The 20,639-nt window shown below is 39.9% G+C and overlaps 1 protein-coding gene across 1 annotated transcript in view; it reads right to left on the bottom strand.

Moving 5' to 3' along the window:
• PATJ (PATJ crumbs cell polarity complex component) overlaps positions 1-20,639 on the bottom strand; it is a 158,718-nt gene that overhangs the window by 37,734 nt on the left and 100,345 nt on the right. Inside the window, exons 29-31 of the mRNA XM_067301340.1 lie at positions 15,007-15,098; positions 4,961-5,033; positions 1,833-1,925 (exon numbers count right to left, since the gene is read on the bottom strand). Of these exons, the coding sequence (XP_067157441.1) occupies positions 1,833-1,925; positions 4,961-5,033; positions 15,007-15,098 (258 nt within the window). The remainder of the gene's footprint in view (positions 1-1,832; positions 1,926-4,960; positions 5,034-15,006; positions 15,099-20,639) is intronic.

Below are 20,639 nucleotides of genomic sequence, written 5' to 3'. Positions count from 1 at the left end.
AGGGAATGAGTGGTTGGATCTACAGGCATTCAAATTCTCTTCTAAATCCCCTTCCTAGCTGTTAAGTTTCTGGTATCTACTCGTGAAAGCAAACTAACAGCTATCTGATGTCACAGGAAAAATCTAAGTGGAAAGATGAGAGAGTTTTTCTTTCCCATTGTCCATACCAAGTTACTGGTATTATACTGGTATACTGTGTTACTTATATTTTCCCCACATGGAGTTTCTCAACAAATACATGCCCCAGTCTTCTGTTATCTTTCTGCCATTGTCCTATTTTGGACAACTCTTACTGTCAAAGTTTTAATTTTTTATTATTATTTTAACTTTCAGTCTAAAATACTGTAACTTCTACCCTCTGACTCCACTGTTCCCTTCTTTCTTGCTTCATCAAGTCCAAAAGGAGTGGCCAATAAATTCTGCCTTCCATGTTGTTCCAGTGACATGTTCCCTCCACACCTATCTTAGGTTTGTTTTTTTTCATTAAATTCATGCTTCCACTATTCAAAAAAACTGCACAGCACCATATCCTACACTGTGACTCTTTTTGTGCAATATATTTTCTATCTTTTTATCCACCTGAGACTTTGTGCACTTTTTCATATTACCTTGTAACCCTTAAAAAATTTCTTGGCAAGTTGAGCAAGAAGAGTAGCAAAAGCAGGTAAATTATACCTGCAAATGCATACTATAAAGCTCCGATTCATTTATCTTCAAGCCCATCAAAGGACGTTTCTGCACAAGGCTACAAATCCCAGTACAAATAGTCAACTTTTATTGTAATCCATCAAGAACACAAACAAATCAGTTGTACATGGGTGGTTAATTCTAGTGCTTGAATACCATGCAACACTTTCTAGTTTTTGGATTTCATGGACTTGTCAATTAAATGCTTACTAGTGATAGGATATCACACACATTCAGCTCATATTCACAATACCCAGGACAGTCTTTGCAAAAGACTTGATGGAGCAGAAAGAAGAGATCTAAGAAAAAAGTCCAAAAATGTCAGGTTTCCTTTGCTGAAGAGTGCACACACAAACTGTACATGCACAGCAAGTCTCATCTAATGCACTCCTTGAAAAAAAAGTAGACTGCTGGGGAAAAAGATTGTCTCAGCAAATTTTATGCACCTCTGTGGTAGTCAGTCTTCAGCATATTAGTAGTTTTCCATTTTAAACTTTAAACATAGAGTCCAAAAAGAGAGATTAAAGCTATACCCTAAAGGGCTTTCAGATTTCTGATAATGCACAATCCTGACATACTAAACAACAAAAAACCTCATCTGAATCAATGAGAAGTTCAGTATTTATTACAGGGCACATTGACAGTACCACATTAAACAAGAAGTTATTGGCTTGACGCAGAAATTACTGAGGGAAACTCTATAGCTCTTACTCAGGAGGCAAGACTAGATTATGATAATAGCCATTTTGGCCTTAGAATTTATGAAGCTATGAATATAAATAAGAATATGATTTACAGACCCCACTTTTTTCTGAAGTTTGTCACACACCGATGGCAAGAGTGAAAACTGAAACTCCTCACTGGAACAGAGTCAGAAGAGGGCCATAACACTACATACAAACTCTCATCTCAACATTTTAACAAATTATACTGACTTCTTAATTTCATGAAAACATGTGAAGAGAACTGTGCACGTATATAAAGCTAAAAGCTTGATTCTCCTCTTACTTATATGTACTGGATATAAGTCTACAAAAATGTGTTGTAGTACGCCAACATAAAGGCAGATAGAAAACAAATCAAGCCAACAAGTCTGCATCTTCTAAGCTCTGATCATAATTAAATACTGCTTTAAAGCCACTTACAGCTTTGATGGATTCCTCATCAGTCAAGCTTTTCATGACAACTTCCAAGCTGGTGTCTTCTTTGCTGTTTGCAGGTTCAGTGCCACCATGATCCTGGTAGAAAGGATTGATGCCAGCTTTTAAACAGAGCTATGATCCCCCATAGTAGCTAAAGATAAAATTAGACAACTTGCACCTTTTCTTAAACAAGTATCAGCATGAAGAATCAAAAAAAAAAAAACCCTACAATTAAAGCACCCTGACGTCAGGAGTCAAATAAGCAATGCAAGTTTTGTAAGACAGACTCAGTCTCCACTTGGCCAGCCCGAAGTATCACAAGGCAGTCCAGTGCTAACAGGTAGGAGCAGATCTGGGCCAACTTTCAAGGTGGACTAATTCCTGCGAACTGTGACAACCGAACCTGAGTGGGTCGGTACCAGCGGGAGTGAGTGCTCTTCCCCTGGAGCAATAGCTAAGGCCTGGTTAGAGCCAGGTTACAGCCCATGGCCACCAAGCCGGGCAGGCTTACGCCAGCACCGGAGCACGAGCCTCAGCTTCAAGTGTAAATGCAGCTACAAGATTCAAGCACTTCTGCACATTACTGTGAGAATACTGCAAACAACATGCAAGGACAACTACTGGAGAACCAACAAATGAAACAAGTAAGCTGAAAGACAAGTATTTTCTATAAGAGGTGCTACAGAGCTTCCTTGTGCCCAGGGTCTGGCTTTGAACATGTCTACCACGCCTATGCCACTGCTGCAGGAGGAGATTATGACCCAAGGGGAATCAAGCCTTTCTCTTTCTGTACAGGAATCCCAACAAGAACGGCCCCTAAAACATAAAATAGCCCCATACTAAACAGAAAAGCTTGTCTGCTCAGGATTTTCTGGTATTTTCTCTACATAATAACTAGGACATACTTAAGAAGCATATGTTTGCAAGAAAAATGGTCTCCTTCCCATATCAACAATCAACGTTAAGATAGGAAAACAGCATATTTTCAGGGAAGCGGCTGAGTTAGGATTTAAAACCTTTGATCTAAATCTGGAGCTTTCTCTCTTGCAAAGCAAAATGGACTTTCTATGACACCAAATTTCAAGATCTTCACTTCCAGAAATGAACTGGGAAATGAAATGGGAATTATGCAATCGGTGTCCCAATCACCATCTGAGGAGACCAACTACTTCTCTTTTCTGGAGAAGGTTCACGCTGTTCAGTACTGCAACAGAGTGCTGCGCTCCATTAATGAGACACATTATGGAAGAGGCAGCTTTCTGATCGTTGAAACTTCCCGAAAACGGAGCTTTTAGACTAATGAATTACATACTCTGTTTTTGGTGCTTTGCCATAGTATTACACCAAATCGTAGTCCCATTTTGTCCAACAGCTCTGTGTAACAAAACAAGACCTGTCTCTGTTTTACGGAATATTTACTGTTTAGCATTTTCCATATTAAAATAACTTAATCAAGATGAAGACTTAAGCTGAAGAAAATTAACATAACAGCATATGGTAATTACGGCACCCTAACATTCTGTTAAATTAGCTGGCTATTTTTTATGATCTGACACCTTTCATGTATAATGTAAGTAATACACATTAAGTATTTATTCAATTTTTCAGGATATAAGGCACAGTCAGTTTTTTTTTTTTTTTTTTAAAGATGTGAACAGTTGGCAAAAGAAAAGCTATTTCAATTTCTATGTGCTGATGGTATCTTTTGGTTACATTCATTTTACAGGTTAAGACAAAAAAAAAAAAAAAAGATAACGAAGTCAAAACCTGCATCTGCTCAAGAAACAGACAGAGCACAAATGGTGAGAGCTTTCCACTACCCTGTGAAGCTCAACCGACGAGTGACTACCTTGCAAGGCAAAGGCAGCCCATGAGACTGAAGTCTGTTTTCTGCGTGCCGGGAGATTGCAACTACAGGCAGTCGACCACAGAACAGAACACGACTAACTAAAGCTTTGCGGCACATTGTGAAGACACAAATACTAAACAAAGTTGGGAAGAAAAGTAGGGATTAAAGCATCAAAGATTGAACTTGGGCTGTGTAAATCATAGAGTGAGTTGAACCGAGCAGCAGCAGCTTCCCCTTGGAATATGTTGCTTTTATGGGGGGAGAAAAAAAAGCCAAAGCTGTATCTAAAAATGACTTGGAATCAAGCACCGCACAGCGCAAGTCTCGAATGCAGCTATAGCTGTATAGGAATAGCCATCAACGTTAAAGCGCTAGCGAGCATGCCACCAGGAGATTCACCCAGCATTACCTACAGGAGCACAGTGTTGTGGGATAACAGTAATGCTTACTGAAATATCAGGAATCTAACGCCCCTGAATTTATCAATTCAAGGCAAGCCTAAACCCCAACTGAATTATAAAACATGTTTTGCTTTATTAGCTCAAATAGAAATAGAATTAAAAAGCAACAGCCAAGCTAACCATGTGCTTTATCTAGAAAATTTCGTTACACTATATCGGGATGTCAGAATAACAACAACGTGGTGACACTGCAGGGATTCATGATGCACAAGAGAGCAATCAGGCGACACTGGAGCTGAGACAGCAACTGCAACAACATCCCCACACCGAGGAAGCTTTTGTGTTGGATGACTGTCTACTGCAATACTGTGCACGAGAGCTCCTTGCCTAAACAGCTCTCATCTGCTCCTGGGGCACGGGGCTAAGCTGCTGGTCCCCCTAATTCTTTCTTATGGACGCAGAGAGGAAGATAATCTTGCTCTGGGGAGCTGGAATGGACAAGGCGTGAGCCTTCCCCTGAAAAATGCTCGTTTCTGTTCTGTAGGAAGATATCCACATTCCAGGCAAAAGATCCTCACCTCAACTACTCCAACCACCTGAAAATGAAACAGGTTTTCATTCAGAGACTTGTTTTCCCCCTGTACGGCAATAAACACTTTAATGCCTGCCACTTAGTACCATGCCAACTTTCAGTAATGATGAGAACAATAAAAAAAAGAGACGGGGGGAAACACACCTATTGGGTCAAGTTGCTACCCAAAGCATTTTATGATTCAGGGTTTAATTAGACAAGGTGCTTGAATTTATAATGAACTGCTAATTATGATTAATCTATCTAATTTAGCAAACCCTAATTAAAAAAAAAAAAACACCAACCTTACCTCAACAGAAGAGTGAGAGCTGGAAGGTAATGGGAAAGGAGTAACAGCCATCTGATTGACTGCATCTTCATTTCTGTAAAACAAAAAGCAAAATTTTACACACTAAACCATAATGGCCAAACTTTTCTTTTGAGTTGTTTTTGCCCATTAAGAAAATACTATTACCAGGGTAAAAATAAACTGTTTCTTACCAAAAGTATGAGCTTAGAAAAGTGCTTCATTTTTGCTAGTGTTCTTTGCTACTAAACAGATTATATCACTTCTTGGGACCACAGTAGTTTCCTCTGGGAAACACTAATATTGTATACTTTGGAAATCTAATTTAGTGTGGATTGTCAGAGGATGAATTTGGAGCATATGTCCCTATACATCAACAGGGTGAAGAAAGCGTCCCAGGAGGAAAAATTCAGGACACCCGTGCTAAATACAGAAGGTAGATACAGGTGATGCCCACCATTATGTCCAAAATATGTTTGAATAAGTGGACAATTAAAGGAATAAAACATAGGAAGTTAAAACACATTTTTTAGAATTATATACGTATTTCATTTTCTTCTACTATTACATATTTTGAAGTTTCTTCAGAAAGGAAGTCCTTCAAGTCTAACATTTAAGAATGTAATATTAAAACTGGCTTTTAAATCACTCAGCTTAGTCATCTTTATAGTCACAGCTGCCACATCATGCAACCTTTACGGAGGTCTGCAGTAAAGCGGGGGTCTTGGCTCCACTGCTCCTGCTGGAAGGTGTTGCAAGACCTCTGTGCGCTAATACTTAGGTAGCTTCCTCTAATATTGTCTACATTCATTAATAGCTTCTTTATACTTGTCTAACGTACACATTGCTGAAACATGTATTAGAATAGATGTACTACCTGTTTTACCAAAATAGCTTGCTTTTTCTTTTTTGTTTATATTTCTTGGGGTCTTAAAAACTTGGAAGAATTTTTAGAAAACGTAGGAAGAAAAAAGAGTGATGAACATCAATTCCCCCTATGTATAAACTCAGTATTTTTTAAAGATGCTTACTAGGTATGGCATCTTCTTCCTTCCTCTTTAACGTGCATTCCCAAGCAAGTTTCTAATTACTTTGTAACAAACTTTCAAAGGCTTTTTTTTTTTTTTTAATTATTAAATACCATTCTGCCTTGCTAATGTTTTTTATTCAAATGCCATTTACAGTTATTTGGCTTGTGAAATTAGCTCTGCATTTTTTGGCCTTTATAAAATCAAACTAAGTAAAATATGACTTATGTAATATTGTTGCAATGTATGAGATACGAAAGAGACTCCAAATTTTGCATCGAAAACTGTATTAACACACCTTTTTATTTCTTGGGCAAGCTACTATCACAGAACACAGAGGCCAGGAATATGATGCAAACCCCAGTTTGCTAAAGATTCAGTAATGCCACCTGGCCTCTGCTCACCCAAAGAAGCGGGAGGAGGAAGCGATAATGCTGCCACTTTGTGAAAGCAGAGCTTGAGATGAAAGGACCTGACTTCTCACGCAAGGGGTCTGCTGGGTTTGATTTTTGGTCCCACCTATCTTTCAGGTTACTTTACCATAAGCACTTTTTTCCCCCCCTCTTTAATTTTTGGAATAAAATATTAGACTAGTATGTGTTTAAAAGCACTTAATGGAAATGTCTGGAAGAAAAAAGTCTTATTCTAACTCTGAAGAGTTAAACGCATGAAGCTAGTATATCCTGATCACTGAAAGACAACACTATAAATCAATAGCTCTCAGCAGAGCAGAGGATGGGAAATTAAATCACAGGCATTTGAAGTGATAAATCCTGCATGTAAAGGCTGGGGAATTCATTTACTTATCTTCAACCAAACAGCCATACAGTTCAAACAAACCGATCATTGCTGTGCTTGCTCTCAGCCTCTCCTCTTGGCCCTGCTCAAAGCCTTGCAACAGCCAGGAACAACGCTAAGATCAGAGCTACCGTGGCCAGCGATACAGAAACACGCTTGCAGAGGGCCAGGAAGAAATCTAAGAAGATTTCAGAGAATCAAACACACGCGTTTCATCTGCACTTCACAATTCAAGTGCATCTCATTTTATGCCGTAAAGCGTTATAGGCAAGGACACTTTTCTTCCTCTTTTATCTTCATGAGATACCGATCTCATGTTGCTTTCTGACCTGTAAGAATAAGCCAGCAAATCTAAGGTGTCCAAGAGACCTAGCAACTTTTGGCCAACTATAGAGATTTTTCTGACAAGGCTCTACACGAAGTACAAACCTCATGAAAACGGACAACGCTTCTGCAGCTTCCCATGCAGGCTGTATAACTTGCAGGTAGGAGCAAACTTGAAAATAACAAGGCGTGTATAAACCTTTGTAAGAAATATCTTTCTAAAAACTGCCACTCCTAGGCTTCGCCATCTGCATTACAAAGTGCAACGTACCTAATTATTTACACTAGGTTCTACTGTGTATATACACACACAATGGTTTTCCCCATCATCAGGCTAACGTTTTTATGCAGTTTTAAATGGAGGGACATTTTTATTCTGTACAATAAAAACTTACAGTCATGCCCCAGGAAAAAAGCCCCCCCAAAATAAATAAATAAATAAATAAACAAACCCCCCAAACCACAAGGTTACAAAATGCCACAACTTGTAATCTCCCCCTGCTTGGACTCATACATATTTAAATACTTCAATGCTGCTTCAAAGGGGCCTGCTTCAAAGCAGTATCAAAGCGGGAACATATTTTAAAGTGACAGATCTAATAATAAATTGCTCTTTTTGCTCTCCACTTCTACAAGTGTCGTCGACTAAAACATTAATTTATTTACAATGAAAAGAACCAGTTTAGAAGTCTGAACATATTCAAATTAGAGTGACCGCAAATGAACATTCAATATGTTTGCCAATAGCTGCTACACCATAACCTCCGAGAAAGCTGCTCTCAGTTGCCAGTGTTCGATATCGCTCGCAGCTGTGTGTCCGAACCCTTCGGAGCCAGGACACAGCGGCAGGCTTGCAAGGCCGAAGCAGCGCACAGTGCAATTTGCGCAGCGGGCAGCGCCGACGCTGCCCCTCTGCTGCTCTGCAAAAGCGGTAAGCGCGCGCTGCTCTTGGTCCAGCTCTCCTGCCAGTCTACACCACAACTGGGACGGCAGTCCACCGCCCTGCTGAGCTCACGTACAAGAGAGCTGTTCGTGTTTCATCAGCTACATACAAACCCAGCAGGGATTTACTCACTTGGAGGCAGTGAGTCCTCCCGCAAATACTTTCATTGCTTGTGACCTCTCAGGAAGAATTTCTAAGGGAAAATGGGTGTGAGATCTGGTTGGCGATGTTGGTTGTACCAACATGAGTAAATGGAGCTCAATCCTGAGGAAACAAGAAACTTTCCTCATTGCAAAGGGAAACAGGGAGCAAGAGCAAAGCAATAAATACCTACGTGGCAGAGACCCTCTCAAGTTTAGAAAAGCTCATACGATCTCAGATTTATTTGCTTAAATTGCTGTACTTCACTACATTTGTCTTCCTTTCTACTCTAAACAGAACCTCTGGACATTCCCCTCCCTTTATCACCGACTGGAGAGAGAAAACTTCTGCAAGTTTTGCTCCAGCCAACAACCTCCAGTGACAGGGAAACTTGCAGCAGTATTGCTATTACTGACTAATAATCAACTCGCACAAACACGCGGCACAAAAAAGCCTGCAGAGATCACTATGCAAATATAAATCTCAAGGGATTTCTCATTCCGCATGGTCTGCAAGTGAGCCTGAAGGGCGGGTGAAGGTGTCTGCTGCAAGGCTTCAGCTGACTTTGCCCTGCACATGCTGCGCTGCACTTCCCCGAAAGCTGTCCGGAGCACTTTGGGGAAATCTCACGCACTGCTGTCGTGTGAAACACGTCCAGCTCTGAAGCATTTCAGAAAGTTATCTTTCCAAAGATGCTAACCAGAAGACACTGCCTCAGCCAAATTCAGGTATTTTACTTGCTCAACCGCCTCTTATATTTGTAATTCTTTCTTTCAGGTTTCCTGCCTTCCTTCAAGGACTTTTTCTGTTTTCCACTTTAATTACCCCTAAGTCTCTCAGGTTTGTGATGGTTATAGCTGCCACTATCATGTAACACTAAGCAAATAAAATTCTTGTTGAGCATATGAATGAGATTGATCTTGCCTAACTTCACCTGTCTAACACTGAGCATCTCGGCTAAGACAGTCTCCAAACTTCCTCTATAGCCAGTACAAAAACAAGACAACTGCAAAGGGCAATTCACCCCAGCACCTAAGTGACCTAATTTAGTGTGGGATGAACTGAACCGCCCTATGGAGGTTCCTGCCAGCTGTTCACTGATCACAGAAAAAGACTAGATAATGTCTAGATGGTTAAGGCAAGGGAGACGGACCTCCTGTCAAGCTATCTGCAACTACACAATTCATCAACCCAAAAAAGATCATTTTGCAACAGCTTTGCAGGGGTCTGTGGCTGCTCTTTGGGAATATAAAATACATCAAGAATCAGGAGCAAAAACCGATACCTCGCGTGCAGTTGCATGATATTTTAGTTAGAACAGACTTCAAGAGCAAGGAACTGAACAATGTTTGCCCCGTAACCTTACGACTCCCAAGGATTTTGGCTGTTTACCAGGCTGCGCAAAGCCCTGCAGATTATTGACAAACCCACGTTGTCCACTTCCTGCGTTTTCAGCAAGGAAAAAAAAAAGTCAGGCCAAGATTTCCTATTTTCTCATCTTTGTTTTCCTATAAAAGCTTATTTGGAGAAGAAGAGCTGCAGGAAAGATGAACATTGGAAAGGCACACAGAATTTTTGCTTCAGATGGGTCAAGACAAGACCTTTGTATTGTACATCACCTGGAAAAATCTTTCCTGCTAACAGCAGGAACAGTCTTGTTCTTCACTTCCCCTCCACTCACCGTTAACTATATAAGAACCAAATGAATACACAGACTTTAAATATGTAATTTAATGTTCACTTAACCTGCACTTTAGGTCATGAAAGGTTTGAGAGAGACCAATTACTTAACTTCCTCGACCGTGGACTTGTTCACACATATGTACTGCAGTAAGGAAATAGCTCTGCAGAAAACAGGAAAAGAATTTCCAGCTTGTATATAAAGTGGCTGGCCAGAGCTTATTTTCAAAGCTTTCCCACATGAAAGAACCCAGTCAAAGCAACTGAAAAAGAGAGCTTATACTATTAAAACACAACCAATTAGGCAATCTAGAATGAATTTAAAGCAAAAATTATTTCCAAAGCATGAAAATGTCTCGATTCCTGGTATACAACAAGATTACTTACAGAGGCTCTAAAAGTAGAGTGACAATTCAGTGAAAAAGTCATAGCAACGTTAAACAGCACTGTGAATTTTCTCCTTTCACTGTGAACTAGCCCAATCTTCTAGCCACTGTCCTCACTTTACCCATCCTCGGACAAAACGCAATGATCTCTCCTCTGCATGTCACCATAAATAACAAGTGATTGGTCTTTACAATTACACCTAGAAATGGAGGGAGGGCTAAAGTGACCGAGAATTGTGGACTTCACTCAGAATCTACAATTCCATCATCACAAGCAGTGATAAAGTAACTCAATGACTGCAGTGTGGGAAAATGACTGGACAGTTAACAGATGGTACTTAAATGGGCAAAATCCTACAGTATTTTATTCTTAGAGCATTTCTCATGTTTCAAGACAGTATAAGACATCATTTTCTTTTAAGAGAAAAAAAGTATACCAAAGAATGAATCACAGGACTGAACTCAGTTTGAAATGGTTCGAAATCAATCATGTTCACTTTGATGCAAGCATTCAAACCATATTTCCTCTGCTTATTATACCAACACTGAAGCACCAAAATAGATTAAAGGCAGTTAATTGAGCATGGACAAAGCACCAAATTTGCTGAATCATAAAATTCTTACTCTAAAAGAGTACTCTGATCTAACCTGGATTTCCTACTACAAATGTGAAATCTAATTACATTGTTTTATTATGCATCTTGAAAGGATGAACTTATAATGCATGCACAAATAGTACACTGGGTATGAAAACCGTTCTATTTTGGGAACTAGGGCATAGAGACTCCTGCAAGGAACAAGCCCCTTTCTCAGATTCCTGCCTGGCCAATTTCCAGTATCGGAGACTCACACCAAGAATTTCAATAGGAGACTAAGGCTTTTACATATCCTATTCCCACTGACTTCCACTAGTATTACTGTGTTACGCGCCTCTGAAAATTGCAGCCAAATTATTATTATTTATTTCTGGCACTTGGAAACCAAGAAGACAACCTGCATTTGCCACAGTAGCTTGGAAGCTAGTGTAGCAGCTCTAAGACTCCCAGGCCAGATAAAATGTTACCGAACACTAGTCAAAGGAAGCACTTGGATAGAGCCAGTTCTTCTCAGGAAAATCACACAGTGCCTGGGTGATCGTTTTGCTTGTTTGCTCAGTTGTGTGAGCAGGCTGAATACCTCCAAATTTGTTACTGCAGAGCGCTACAAAACACACGATGCACTGAATGGGGGGGGGGGGGTGATGACACTGTAACTGCAAACCTTTTACATGCTATTACAAGCTTATGTAACTAATGAGACCGCCGGGAAACAGGCCTGCATTCAGACCTATATTTTGGAACCTGGCCAAAATCAACTGTTTTAAATAACCACTGTCAATTTAATGGTGGAAGAGATGCTCATAAGCCAGAGGGAGAAGCCTTCAAGTATAAAGGGACATCTATGGTTCTCACGGCACTTACTGCACTATGTCTCACCAGCAAAAATTTCAGGAAAGGGTGGGAATGCAATTGTAACACTACCTGGATATAAAAAAAAAAAAAAAAAAAAAGCATGAACAGATTTTTATAGAGCAGGTTTTGAGTTAGGATATAAGGAAAAATCAGAAGGCTGATGACACCTTTTATTTTTTCTAATTTTTTTACCTAGGAAAAAAAAGTTCAGGCCCAACCAACACCAAATTATTTAATGATAGAAATTACAGAACTAGTTCTCACAGAAAGGCTTGAATTTCTGGGCTTTTTTTTTTTTTTTTTTGTAACTGCTTAAAGAGTTTATGGAAATATCCCCCTGCCCTGAAAATGAACTGAAACAGCAGAAATAGGAAAATCTTGATGCCGTTTCCTGCTTCATAGTGAAGAAGAGGCATGCTTACCATTGAGCCTCCGGATATCAGAGAGAGTACTTTGCAGTAATAAAACAGTCCAAGAGGTGCACCAGTTTTGTTTTTATGTCCCACCTGGATCAGCTCAGGATTTTTTTAGATTGGAGAATAATTTGTTTCCGGAAAACTATAGCCTACTCAGGTCTTCCACTGCTGAAATCAGAATCTGAACATTTTCATGCACATGAAGACCGATTCCAGTTCCCTCCCAATTCCAGCAGTATATCGGATTTTGCTGTAGTGAGCTGAGGCCACTCCTTACTGGGTGGCTCCTGCGTGGGTTTTGGCTACGTTATGCTGCGGTTCTTCGGCCTGTAAAAAACTCCTTTCCCTCAGGTCAACTTTTCAGGAGAAATTTAGGTCAACTTTCTGGCCAACAGGTCAACTCTTTGGAGATGAAGGCAACAGTCTGCAGTTGCAATAAAATGATTTATTACATTTTCCCTTTGGTATGAGCTTTTCTCCTTAACAATATAAAAGGAAGCTACACTGGTAACAGCGTTCAGGAGGAGGAAAACATTTTTTCTGTTGCAACTAGCCCCTCCTCGTTTTCAAAGCAGAGCAAATGTAACGGTATCCTGCTCTTTCCACACCATTAGAGCGGAGAGGAAGATATTTGAAATCAGCCAAGCAGCAAAGCTACCAGGAGAGCTCACAGTCTGCTGCACTCAGCACTTTGTTCTCAGCTGGAAAAGCTATTGCACATGCACATAGGGAAGACGGATGAAGATCCAAGACGCCTGTTACTCTTCCTATTCAGCTGGGCTGGCACCATAATGCGTTAAGCAGTGGCATTTCAATATCTCCATTTTATAGCATAGTTTTAAAATAAACTGTTCAATAAAGCAAGCATGGAAGTTCTCCTACCAAACTATATCGCTGACAAGACTTCTGGGACTGGCACAGTCTCTCAGTTCATGTTTTCAGTCAATCACATCCACCGATTTTGAGGTCTAAGTTTTAGGAAGTTGAAGCACCAAGATAGAATAGGCTCATGGAAAACATTTTGTACGAGAAAGGAAAAATATTGTCCTTTCTCCTTAAAATTCACCTGTAAGACCCATGGCCTAAAAACGTATTGGTGAAATTTTGAAACACCTCTTCTACTACGAGCAGCTTTTCCTGTGTTGCAGCCAGTGCTCTAGTTACTCATGACATTCTCCCAGCGGAGAGCACTGCTTCCCATCGCTATTGCACGGCTGCTCAGGTCAGGAGAAGAGACCCATCAGCTGTCAGTGTGCTCTAACGGATGGCAAGGAGCAGTGACAAGACGAATGTTCTTTGGAAATCTGAAGACATAAGTTTATAACCTGAACAGCAGCATTCAAAAAGTGATTTTTTTTTAATTTTCTTTTTTTTTAGCCCTAGAGACAGTGCCGAGACTTATCCAACGGCTACAGTATTTCTCCCTGTTAATGAGGATCATTATGACAGCTTCTTGCCTTCCAAACTACTTATTCACAGACAATCTGAAAAACGGAAATTATGGGTAAGAACTTACGTGGCCTTTGTACTTAAATACGATACAAAACACCCTGGGGATTTCCACATCCAAGGGGAACCATGCGTTAGGGAGCACCCTTCGTCACAGCTCTGCTGCGCAGCAGGGCAGGTCCACGAGGAGCTGCCCCGCAGCACTAATCTGGGCTCGGGCTTCAGTTTCATACGTTCGACTTTTGCCTCTGGAGCTTTCATACCAGACACATTTTCCACATGCAATTAAGTAATGGTGAGTGAGTTGTTGTACATGACATTTAATTTTCAATAGCTAGGGAAAGTAACACAGGAGCTGCAGGCAAGATCATTAATCTCCTCTGGATCCTCTGTGCTGCCAAGTATAGCAACTCATTCTTCATTGCGCTAATGCTGCTCTTCCATCATTTCTGTGTTTGCTGTACCAGACAGAGCCATGCCAGTAAATGTATACATTTATATGCATTCACCCCCCAATTATTACATGCTCACAGGCTGTGCATGAGCAAAGGATACCAAACTGTATACAGTATGATGTATATGTTGATGAGAAGATCACAATATACACTGGCACGGGGATAAATGCCCAACAGAAGTCAGAGCAGATATAGATGCATTCATGAAACTCCAAAGTACTAAAGCATATATGAACTCTGGAAAAGAGACAGCTTCTTCCCAGACTCCCTGCCCAGGGTCATAACAGTAACATTTTCTGAACTACAGACTGGAGGGGACACATGGAGGGGTGTCACAGACCGAGAGGAAAAAGTTTCATGCTTGGAGTAAAAGAAAGTCCACATGTAATTCTTATGTAGCTGAAAGATTATACAGGTCTTAGTGTACTCCCTCCTACACACAGCCACTGCAGGGCTCCTTGTCAAAAGCAGGTTTCCCCTCTGTACAAACAAGCCCTAGCCCACCTTTTAAATCCCAAGGGAATTCCCAAGCCCATCCAAAGCTATCCCTCAAATGTGTATCGAGCAGATACTCACACTTGCCCACTCTCCCCGCAACAGCTCCTCTTAGCCTGTGCACCCTTTTAGCTCCCTCTGCGTGCCGGCTTGCAGCAAGGTGCACGTCCCTTCTCCGTGCTAGCTGGGACCAACCTGCAGCATCTTAGTTAGCTTGGGGGAAAGAAGCTCTTAACAGGGTGCTCTGAAGCCCAAGAGGGACAGCTTAAGCTTCTAGCAGACACTCCAAAACAGGCATTCAATTACATTAGATCTTATTTTTAACATTATTAAGGAGAACTCTTCAATAGCTCTGAGACTGCTAGTCAAGGAAAAGGTTTGCTTCACTTCAAAGGGAACTCAGGAAGTTTAGCACTGACAAAACCAGGCCATGAATGTAATGAGCTAAAATATAAATACACGTTTTGATGAGAACTGTCTTACCGTATGAAAACTAGCTTGACCTTTGAAGGTGCAGTCTTAATTATTGCAGAAGCATTCTGGTGACTTCTTCCATACAATATCTGATTGTTTATCTGTTAAAAAAATGACAATTTTCATGAAAATGGATTTAAAAACAGGCATGTGTTGTTTTGAATTTACACCACACAATGCAAGACTTCCAAATTTACTGTGGGCTAATGAGGTAAGACTCAAAGAAAATGCAGGGCATAAAAGGTAAGTCACATTCCTTTTGAGAAGTTGTACATTACAATAAGAGCATTTGGCTAGCACAGCTGTGCTCTAGAGAGACATCACCCATGATAAGCGCATAGGAGGAAACAGGCACTACGGCCCCCCTCAGTACTCAGCTCCGTCCTAGACTCCAAAGCTATTTCCCTTCCATCAGTCAATACCAGGAGGAGGACAGGGAGTAGCCTGGAATTCAGACACAACACTTCAACACTAAATTAGTTTTCTTATCATCCCTTTCAAAAGGATAATGATCTGATTTTAAGAACACGCTTCTTCTCATCCTGATTCCAAAATGGACCATAAGATTGCAGCCTTAGAACTGATTTTAAAATACTACGTTTTTAACATCTTAGGCACTAATTTATCAAAGAATAAATGCTGCATTAATAACCAAGCGTTCCAAGTTTTATTTTAGACCAATACAAAATAGGAACCAACACAGAGATAATTTAGTCTTGCTAACAACCCATAAATGAGAGAAGTCTTTTAGTGTCCTTCGTAGATCCATTACCAGAAATAAAATGAAAGTTAAAGTTTTGTTTCTAGATTATTTGAGGATAACTTGATCTGCAAAGAATCATATAAATAGGACAACAGCAAAGACAGACTCTCCTATACCTTACCTATAGGCAACTAGCAGTTTAGGAATAGTTGTTCTAAGGACTGTGCTGATTCCTCATTTCCACTGATAGAAACCAAACCGATAGCAGTGTGAGGCAGAAAGAACAATTCAAGGATATGCCACATGACTTTTGTTGTTAAGGTCCAAATGCCTAATTACAGCAACAAACACAAAGTACTACTGTGGACAACTTTTCTGCATGCAAACAAATGCTGTAGTTTTCTCAGGGAAATAGCATGGCTCTAAAGGTAGGTGCTTCAGGACTTCTCTTTCTTCAGGAACCTGATGTCCTTTCCCAGTTTGAGGAAAATGAGATGCCTACTGTTTCTCAGTGTCATGCTCAGCCAGTGAGTTCAACACGGGCAATAGCTGTCTAAATATCTAAGATGACTACAGCAGTTATTTTCAAGCCAACCAGACATACAATCGGTGTCAGAGCACCAAACAAACCTGCAGCAGAAAACAGTAACATTTAAAACATTTCATTCATTTCACGAGCAAGCCTGGCATTCAGCAGTACACCCCAGTGGGAGTGCAGAGGTAATACCATGTTTAGTGCTCTGCACCTTGGCACCAGGAACGAACAGCGAAATCAGGGGAGCGTATGGGACAAGCCACCAAACTGACTGAAGGGATAAAGACCAAGTTATGAAGAAAGATGAGAAGAGAGGTACATCGATATCCTTGCTGTGTGACAGGGAGGGAGTTGTGGTGACACAGTAAATGCCGACTGGTACTTTGGAGCTACGCAAGACTTCCTTACGACGGCAAATGGAGGAGGACTGATGCAGAGAACGATATATTGGTTGAGGTACTACAGTGGATGGCAGGGACTCGGGTTTAACACCCTGCTCCACCACAGACCACCTGCAACATCCTGCCTTTCTTCTGCTTCAGCTCCCCTTCTTCAATGCCTCCTGCCTCAGACGTATCCTAACAGGATGCCTACCTTTCGGGTCAAGCATTGCTCAAACTGCAACCATGAACACTGTCTGCAGAACATAATGTAAATGTGAACACCACAACAAATTTCAAAGCTGGGAAAAGCTGAGCTGAGTCATGAAAAAAAAAAAAAAAACCCTACATCAAGGAGACTGAAAAAACCCTTGAGCAGTCTTAGTTCTACCCTGCTGATTTCTAGACTTAAAGCTAAGCTGAAGCAAAGGCAGTCACTCAAAAAGGTAGTCAAGGAAAGCATCCTTCACTGAGAGTAGGGAACAGGACTACCAGATCTATTTTTCTTCAATTTCTATAATTCAGACTGGAATAAGCATCAAGCTAAAAATGTTCTGTGGAAGAACAGTTATTTACCCAACACTCTAAACACCTGAGCTGGCTTTGGTGTTTGCTACCAAAACCAAAGCAAGGTATTTCTTTACAAGAGCAGTCATGAACAGTTACTCTGTTCCAGGTAAAAATGAAAACTAAATGTGAACATGGGAACTCATGCAAGGCTGTATTTAATATTTTTGGGGGTTTTTTTTGCCCCCAAAAGAAGGCAAATCTTTGAAGTTTAAGAAAAAGAAATTAAATAGTATTTGGAGTTATAATGTTAGTTCAGGTTCATGGTTCATTTAATCCAATGTCTTCCTTCTAAGCAAGCATCAGATGTTTCCAAGTATGCAGAATAATCTGCTATTTAACTCTGTCAAAATTCTTACTCTGAGCCTCCTAAGTAGATTAATGCACCTCTCTGGAGTTTGAGTGTTTGCACACCCTTCCAAAGGGAGCAGCCAAAATCATTTTAATACTTCATACTTTTCTCCCACTCTTCGTTTACAACTTAATATTTACATTCACATTTGGTATACCAACTCTAATTTATAAAACAATAAGGATAACAAAGCAGAGGAACAATTTACTAACAATTATAGAACAACTTTTCATTCATTATTCATGGAAATGTTTATATCAGATTTTGGTTTTGTTTTCCTGGAAGATTTTTTGTCACTCAAACAGGAAATAATTGACCAAAAGTCTTACAGTCTTGTGTGATATTGTCAGTGCATTCGATCATAGCTCTTTGCACAGCTGGCAAGGTACTGTGAGAGGCAACATCCTAGACCACACTTTGCTAACCAAAGTCAAGCTTAAAAATACAGCAGCAGAAGTGAATACCAAGCTGCATTGTGGGTTCAAAGTAGACTCCTAATATTCAGTGAGTTTGTTGACGTAATTTCTCTCAGTTTAAAAACAAATTATTCCCTGTGAATACTGTATGTTTTACAAATTGTTTGGAGTTAGTTAAACTACCATCAATTTTTCCAAACAGCAGACTTTCAGATTAGAATTTATAGTCTTTACACTGGCTAAATTAATCCTGTTCAGTAGATGTATCAAGCAGTCCAAAATTTAATTAGCTATGAGCAGGGTCTGTAAGTTCTAATTATTTAATTATACAAAAATGAAAGAGTAATCAAAGTAATATATCTCCACAAGGTTTTGGACTGTCTCACATAAGTTATTACAGACAGTATTAATTTTTCTTTTTTAAAAAAAGGTCACTTTCTTTTGCAAAGTAAATTGATGTTGCATTGGCTTCAGATGAGTGATGAGTGAAGCACAAAAGCTTACTAAAAAAAAAAAAAGGAGAACATCTAGGATTTCATAAGCAACACCACTTCAAATCTCTCAATTTAAATACAGGATAACGTCAGATTAACCAAATGAGTATTCTGGGAGTCAAAACCTACAAATCTGTGCTTTATTTTTCCCATTAAAGATTCGTCAAATTTTTTTCCCCCCCTTCTCTAAAAGAAGTGGATTCTTTAAATGCATTTTTACATAACTTCTTGGAAAGATAGTAGAGCACAGAGAAAGGAAAAAACCTGCCACAGATATGAGGCCAGGCCAGCACACACAAGGTTTAATGCTGGATCCTTAATATAACTCTACAGTGTTTTGTGGCTCATTTTAGCACATATCCCAAATTTACTATTGCCCGCACCTAAAAAATTTTTGTTTTACAGTTTCATACGCTAAAGCAGCAGGAAAGCACAGATGCACTGACATGCAAACTTTTAAATTAAGAGAAAAAAAACCCTGAAAGGATTGTTTGCTTCTCAAACTTTAATTTGCAGAAGAGAAAAATTAGATATGGATATTAAAAAGAGGAGTTTTGTTTTTACTATGTGGCAGTAATAGAAAACCATGAAATTAATAGTATCTGATTTTTATAAAATCAAGTCAAATGATACCACAAAACCAATAAAAAACCTGACACAACAGATTAGCTTTCTGTAATTATTATTTCTTTGTAACAATGCATTAGGTTCCCTCTAACCACAGGAATTGTAACATTTTGAGATTTAACCAGATTCTATGAAACAATGGGAAAAGTTTCAAAAATTTTTCATAAGTCAAATTATATAAACTGAAAATCCATAAAACACACACAAAAAACCCTCAGCGAATAAATATGAGAAAAACAGTGGAAAGAAAAAATAATCAGTTAGAATGTGAATACTTCTTTCCTCACCCAATTTCTTACCCAGCACATGTTCAAACACGTGCACCTCAAGAGACCAACAGACCATAAATTCCATAAAGACCGAAAATTCCCTGCCCTGCATTGCAATTTGGCTTTGCCCCATTGACTAGGCAGCAACTAATCCCTGTTCTTTCCTACATAGAGAACAGAAAGAAAAAGAAGGGCAAGAGAGCAAACTGCAGATTGCCCATGCCCTCACGAACAACAAATTTTCAGATCATAGCTTTATCTAATTTTGCAATTTAAAAATCACCACCTAACACTAACCTTAATCAATAATCTCTAAAAAGTATATGAAAAAAGTATCTGTATGCTTATATGAAAAGACCAAAAGGGCACTATCCCTCTACCTCTACCTTCAGGAAATGAATCTCAAAACAAGAAGAGAAGCAATGACTACATGCTTTAAATGGGAATTGAAAAAAAATGAAAGTCTGAATCATCCAAGATGACTTCTTTTCTCAGGCAAAAACCCTTCTCTCTTTCTATGGAAAAGTTATTATCCCTCTTGAGGGATGGTGCTACTTGCCTAATCCTAAGTAACTAACTTGAAATAAAAAATTAAAGGAAAAAAAAATCCCACAACAAATAAACTGAGAATGAAATATCAACCCCCTATATTCTAAAGCAGAAGTGATGCCATGATATTGGCTGGGTAGTTCATTTACGAAAAAAACTTGGGCAAATAACTGATATACATTCTATTATTATAGCATCACCTATATTTATTCAAGAATCTTAAAATAAAATTGCAGTAAAAAAAAAACATTTAGCACAAAAGCCTCCTGATTGGGCTTTGAGGTATGACAAAAATGGCATAAAAAATTGCCTCTGGTGCAGCAGCCCAGAATGGACAAGAGAGAAATTCGTGCATTGATTCTCGGCTATGAAGACTGGCTTTCAGTCCTTCAGAAGTGCTGTGGCTTCCCAGTGCAGAGCAACCACGCAGCAGAAGAGCAGCTCCCTCCACCTCCTGCCCATTTGCAGCGAGGGAACCAGGGACAGGAGGAGGAGGGCAGAAGACCCTACGACCAGTAGCTGACTAGCAGAATAGGGCTCTGTACAGCTTACTTTATTAATAGGAATACAGCTGACTCCCTTACGGAGAGATAATAATACTTGGGCGGATTATTCGGTGCGAATAAAACCCACCGGAGGGACAGACCCACGCAGAGCTCCCGAGCAGCGGGGGTCACAGCACAGGTCCAGCCCCGCGGGAGCACTCTGCGGGCCAGGCTGTCCGCAGCCCGTGGCAGGACCACGTCCAAA

The sequence above is a fragment of the Apteryx mantelli genome, chromosome 8 (genome assembly GCF_036417845.1).
Source record: "Apteryx mantelli isolate bAptMan1 chromosome 8, bAptMan1.hap1, whole genome shotgun sequence".
Classification (NCBI taxonomy): domain Eukaryota; kingdom Metazoa; phylum Chordata; class Aves; order Apterygiformes; family Apterygidae; genus Apteryx; species Apteryx mantelli.
Note: the sequence above shows the minus strand (reverse complement) of the source record. Positions and strands in the feature narration are given on the sequence as shown.